The sequence below is a fragment of the Macaca thibetana genome, chromosome 7, assembly GCF_024542745.1.
Source record: "Macaca thibetana thibetana isolate TM-01 chromosome 7, ASM2454274v1, whole genome shotgun sequence".
NCBI lineage: Eukaryota > Metazoa > Chordata > Mammalia > Primates > Cercopithecidae > Macaca > Macaca thibetana.
This window is the reverse complement of record NC_065584.1, coordinates 12,473,252-12,479,251: the sequence shown is the minus strand read 5'-3', so window position 1 is coordinate 12,479,251 and position 6,000 is coordinate 12,473,252. Positions and strand designations below refer to the sequence as shown.

The window sequence follows — 6,000 nt, the reverse complement described above, 5'->3', positions numbered from 1 at the left end:
ACAAAAAAAAATTGGGTCAAAAGGCTAAAATTATTTCTTAACAATATTGGAAATGTGTCCTAAAAATCTGGAAGCTGAACATTCTGTCCACCTGATTTTAGAAAAGCCAAGTTCACCTAAAGAATGTGTCAAACGTATCATCTAAATAATCCAAGACCTAGAATGCATCAATCAATGTGACAGAATTTCCAAAAAGCAGATTGGAATTAAGTCTTCAAAAAAGACAGTTGTTACTATATAATTCTATTACTATATAATTCTGCAGGGGGACATGCAGCAGAACTCGGTAAACAAAATTTTATATTAAATATGCATTTTCATATGATTCACCATGGAATGAAAACATTATAAAGATCGTTTCGGCTCCCACTATTTAAATGTCATTACCCACTTAAATTGAAAAAAGATGCAAGGACACAAAGTGAACAGACGATAACTTTATTGGAGATTTACTCGGCTACAATTATTACAAAAAAAACCAACTCAAGGTAATTGTGATCCATAAGGTGCAGACTGCACATTTCTGCAGCATGATTACTGTCTGAATGAATGACATCATGTTCCTTAAAAACAGCTGCAGCATGTGATGGTAAATATTTTATTGTCAATCAAATTATATGCATTAGTTTTACTTGAATTTAGTAATTTTCCTTCACTATTTACAGCAGAAAAGCCAGAAATTTACTTCCTGTTCACCTTTGCATTTTTGCTATGTAACCTGCTGCTGCAGTGAATTCTTAGTGCATCTATAAAATTTAAATTGTCTGTGGTTGATGTCCAAATAAAAATGGACTAGAAAAAAAAAAACAAGTAATGATTAAAATATATTTACAAGTTAGTTGTGAAAAATCATTTTCACTGCTAGTGGAAAATACAATGGTCTCAATGCAAATTTCCTAGATATTGCTATTGGCGTCTCCAACAACTTTAAAAATCATTTTAATAGTCTTGGTCTTAAACATATCTTTAAAACTTTCCATGTACAATATAAAATAAAGAAATTCATCTGGAAATAATTAAATTCCTGAAAAGTAATCAGTGGTTGGAAAAATATAATTATTCAAATGTAATTAAAACAACCATATAGGTAAGAATTATACATGACAGGAGTTTCTCTTCCGCAGATAATGCAAATGGGTTAAGGACTCTTAACAGAATTTCAGATGCAGTTAAAAAACGGTATCAAGGTCTCAGTTTGGTGGCTTAAATCTTGTGTAAAGGGATTAGACACCCTAACAGAACAAGATCCAATACTTTAAAAATCAACAGGGCCTTGTGCATCAACTGCGCTCAGTCTGGATTCCAGTGACCCTCTGCAGTCCCCACCTGCCTCCAGGGAGCGACTGAAGGCACCGACTGCCAGGGGAACACCTGGACTCATGAACCAAAGAGCCTCAAGTCTCGTGTTGTCAGGGCAGGGTATTAGAATCTTTCTGAGGGCAAAGTATTATTAACAAATAAAAAAAATCAGTATTTTAAAATTACAATTACAGGAGTGTTAGAGGTCATTCTACATTTCATCACCTCACGTAATATAAAAGAAAAAAGAAAACAAATATAACAAACATTTTAAAAATATAAGAGTTCAGTTAACAAATCTTTTTCATACTTTGACAAACAGTAAAAATGCCACAGACAAAAATGACCTATTTAAGTTGTGCGAGTATATGACACATTGCAGGCATTATAATTATCATTTTCAAATTCCATAAATCAAAACAGCAGCAAGGCCAAACCACATTTTTTTCCTCTCTGTTAAGCATATTTTCTTGAAATGAGGTAAAGCATGGTACCAAGTGCAATGCTTATCTGTGCTACATGAACAGAACAGAAGGGAAAAAGCTATTATAAAACGCAGCATAGTTAGGACTGCGGAAAGTATATTATAAAAGAAATTTTTAAAAATTTACAAATGAAGGTTCATGTCAACTAACTTGCACACAATCATCATACGGAATTTCTGCAGTTGCTTTTTCAAGATATGCCTCCCCAGTCCTTTACACATGTGCTCAGAGCACAACCACACCCCACTGGTAGGTTTTCCATATTACATTCGGTCTCACATTGCAATCACGGGAACAGAAGGGTGGCACATAGGGTTCTAAAGTGGGGCAACATAGAGTGATTTTTTTTTTCTTAATTGACAGATGCAAAACATTTCAACAAGCTAAACAGAGGAAAACTTTACAGCATTAAAAATCAGCAGCACAAAAGCGTTCATAACCATTTCATATGTCTAACTCGTACTTTTTTATTTTTTAACTTAGTAACCAGGGGATCATAGAATGCTTCAAACTGTGAGTCAAATTAAAATCCACTATTTTTCTCCAACAAAAAGTGAAATAGCTGAAGTTTGCTGTTGATAAAACATTTTGAATGGTAGAAGGAAATTTCAACCCCTGAGAATGTATGACCTAATCATGTCTAAGTCTGAACATCTTAGTATTAACAAAAAAATACTCTTCTTAAGGTTACAAATATATTGAGGCATTTTTCTCCCACTGGGAATCGTAACTGTGAAAACAATCTGATTTTGGTGCCAGGAATCAAGAGAATCCCGTAACATTGGAATCAATGTATTAGACACAATGCAAAGCCCTAAGCTCCTGGCATCAGGTAGTTTATAAATATTAAGAGATTTGTGATTAAACTTGATCACAAATCACCCTCACAATAAAATTCACATCCAGCCTTACTTGTTAACTGCACTTTTACAGTTATATAATTCAAGAATTGCTTTGTTTTAACTGGCCATATCTTACATTAAGGTTTTTATAAAAATCAAATAGACATCTTAAGGTTCCAAATCAGAATGAAATAGTTTTAAAACAAGTCACCTAAACTAATTTGCTCAAAAACTCATTTAATAATTTAGATCTCAATTTAAGTTTAAGATTGGAGATAACAAAAAACACCGGAGAAGCTTAACATCCCCCTCACTCAGGGTTCCTTAGAAAGCAGAGCTGACAGTTTTCTGTGGGTGCACTCGCACAGAGGCATTTCTCTGTGGGTGGATGATGCAGATAAAGCAGGAAGGACAGTATTCAAATGTCACTTACACATAAATGCAGCATTCCATGAAGCATCAACTTCAGAATCATGTGCTGGGAAATACGAGACACCTCTGCTCAGCTTTCTTAAACTTCAAGCATAATTAACAGGGCAAATTGCAGCAAACCTCTACTGGTATGTTGATGGGAGTGCAAGACTGACCCACAGCTTTTAAAAAGGTAAATTAAGAGGTATTATAGTTACAGTGCAAAAAAAAAAAAAAAATTAAAATTTCAAGCATAATACATAAACATAGCACCAAACAGGGGAAAAATGCATGCAAAAGAAAAGAAGAACTGAGGTATTTAAGTGAAGAGTGCCTACAAGTCTAATTAAAGAAACTTAGGCAAATGCCTAAAAGTTTTTTTTTCGTTTTCCAAAGATGGAAATAATGAGCTAGTTTATCTAAATTAATGACCTAAATCACAGATGTATCAAAATTACGGCAGTTTATCGCAAACGTTAAACTTTCATGGCATTAACAGCACAGCTTTGGTAGGTGAAATATGCATGCAACATTATGAAAAGTACAGTAAGAAATTTATGTGAGGAGACTAAGGGTAAAGGTGCTCTGTGTTTTGCTTCTTTAAATAAGTAACCAATCAATTATAAAATCTGCAGCATATTTTAGGTGTGATATGTCTAAGGTTTATTTTGTTAGAGCAATAGCCTAGAAGGCAAAATTATTTGCCATAAACATTTCCATCAGTGGAACTACCTAGCAGGAGGTCTTTAGTAAAATGGGGTGTTTAGCCAAAGATCATTTTTATGATAAAAAATATCCGTAGACTACATATTCTGGTTTTTAAAATGTCTTCAGTATACGTATGACAGAAATTTTAGGATGATCCTATAATAAGTTACAACTATACTAGTGAGTTGTAAGTATCACGCTGTCTCAACGTCTAATGCATAATAAAATGAAGGGAATGTAAAACAGTTTGTTCCAAAAAGATCAGAGATTAAAGAATATCCATGAAGGTTTTACTTTTAAGGCAAGAACCTTTTTTATCCAAGACTATGTGGCATTGGAAAACTAAAATGTGATTCACCAACATGCCAGCCAATGTTCATTAAAAATCTGTCCCTTACTATCAGGTGCAATGACCAGGAACAGGCAGCGACCAGGAACATCACCTTATACAGTATAACATGGAAAGAAAAGACAACACTGGTGCACTTCTCCTCTCGAAAACCTTATCATTCTATTCAGCGTATCAGCTACTGCAGGACTGGCACCACTGCACACACGGAGAGACGGAGAAGAATCTACATCATCCTAGGACTGCTGGAGTTCCGTTGAAGCTCCATGGCCTTCTAACACTAAGCAAAGCTGACATAAATAAAACTCAAAAAAAAAAAACAAAAAAAAACAAACCTGTCAATTATTTTGAACACTTGCTAAAAGTCATCATTAAAGCACTCTTGTGATTTAAACAAAGCAGAAGTGAGGAAAGAAGACAAGATTGTGTTTGCGCAAAAAACTAAAACTACAATTAGTTCCAAAATTTTATACATATGTTAAATGTTTTATTCTGTTATCTATCTTGTTACCAAACTTTAAATTCTGCCTTCAATTCATTCCACTCAATATCAACTTTAAGTCATCCTTTCCGATTTAAATAATTTTCCCCTTAATTTTTTTGTTTTTTGTTTTGAATTTTAAAAAGGGGTTTCAGCTATTGGGAACCTGAGGTTGATTAGCTTTGAGGCTTCGGAGGGCTCTTCTTGCTGCTGCAGATTTGGCAATCCTGTAACTTCGACCAACACCTTTAAATTTCCCCTTTCCTACTACTTCCACGGTGACTCTGACCTTCCCGTCATAAGTTCTCTCAGCCGGGCTGTAAAAAATCCAAACAGCTTGAATTAGAAGTCAGAGTATTTATTATCACTGTCAATCAGCATTTAGTGTGCACTCTCAGGCCAGGAGTCCCATGTAGAAGCTGACACCACACAAAGGAAACACGCGTTACGACTTACTGCAATTGCATACCCCCGACAGACAGGGCTGCCATCTAGTCTTTATTACAGCATTATTTCAGAAAAACAGAAAGAAAAAAGAGAAGTCAATCAGATTACAAATAGAAATCTGACAACAGCATGCCGCAGTGTAAATATTTTTCAGAATCATTAGTTTACAATATCTTTGCGAACTTTTCCCCTTGATGTTTTAATTTTTTTCCATGTACATTTTTTGCTTACCTAAATTTGGCAGTTTCTGGTTCCATTTCAAGCAATTCTCGCACAGGGGAACGGGGTACATTTGCAGAAAACTTTTCTGCAATCAAAATGAAAGAATAATATGAATAATATCTTTGAAGTTGTTTTTAATGTTGTGGGTTTTTTTCTTTCTAAAGGGAGCCAACAATACCTATGAGTGGCCGCATCATGGGGTAGTACACCTGCCAGACCGTCTCCAGCGACATCCCACTATCCATGTAAATGGCACCAGCAAGCGACTCAAAAATATCCCCCATGGCCTTTGGAACTTCAATATCCTCTTCTTTCTCTTCATCCTCCTCGGATCTCCTAAGCTATTACAGAGAGAAAAGTGACTTATAAGCAAAAAGGCCATTTTACAGGCAGTCCACAGATGTAGTTTCTTTTCTTGGATATATGACTTTTGTGACTTTAATAAGGGGGGAAATACCACTTATGGTATGCCTACTATATTGTAATAATAAAACAAATGTTATCTTTTAAAAAAAATTTTCAAACTTCTCAAGAAAAAAAGAAAAAAATCCCCAACCCATTTCTTATTCTATACCCAGCAAAGAAAAAAGATTACTTCTAAATTTGAACAACTTTAACAGAGAATTAGAAATAGTCAATAAAAGTATGAAAAAAATTCAAATTCACTCATAATCAAAGAATTGTACTTTAAAACAGTTCTACCCCCTAGCTGCTTGGCAAGCATTCAGTAGTACTAATTGGTCTGGTGCTGGCACA

The 6,000-nt window shown here is 34.7% G+C and overlaps 1 protein-coding gene across 1 annotated transcript in view; it reads right to left on the bottom strand.

Moving 5' to 3' along the window:
• Window positions 1–422: 422 nt before the first annotated feature.
• Window positions 423–6,000, bottom strand: part of DICER1 (dicer 1, ribonuclease III) — a 47,831-nt gene continuing 42,253 nt past the window's right edge. The window contains 3 exon segments of the mRNA XM_050799008.1: window positions 423–4,892; window positions 5,254–5,329; window positions 5,423–5,585. Of these exon segments, the coding sequence (XP_050654965.1) occupies window positions 4,727–4,892; window positions 5,254–5,329; window positions 5,423–5,585 (405 nt within the window). The 3' untranslated portion in view covers window positions 423–4,726.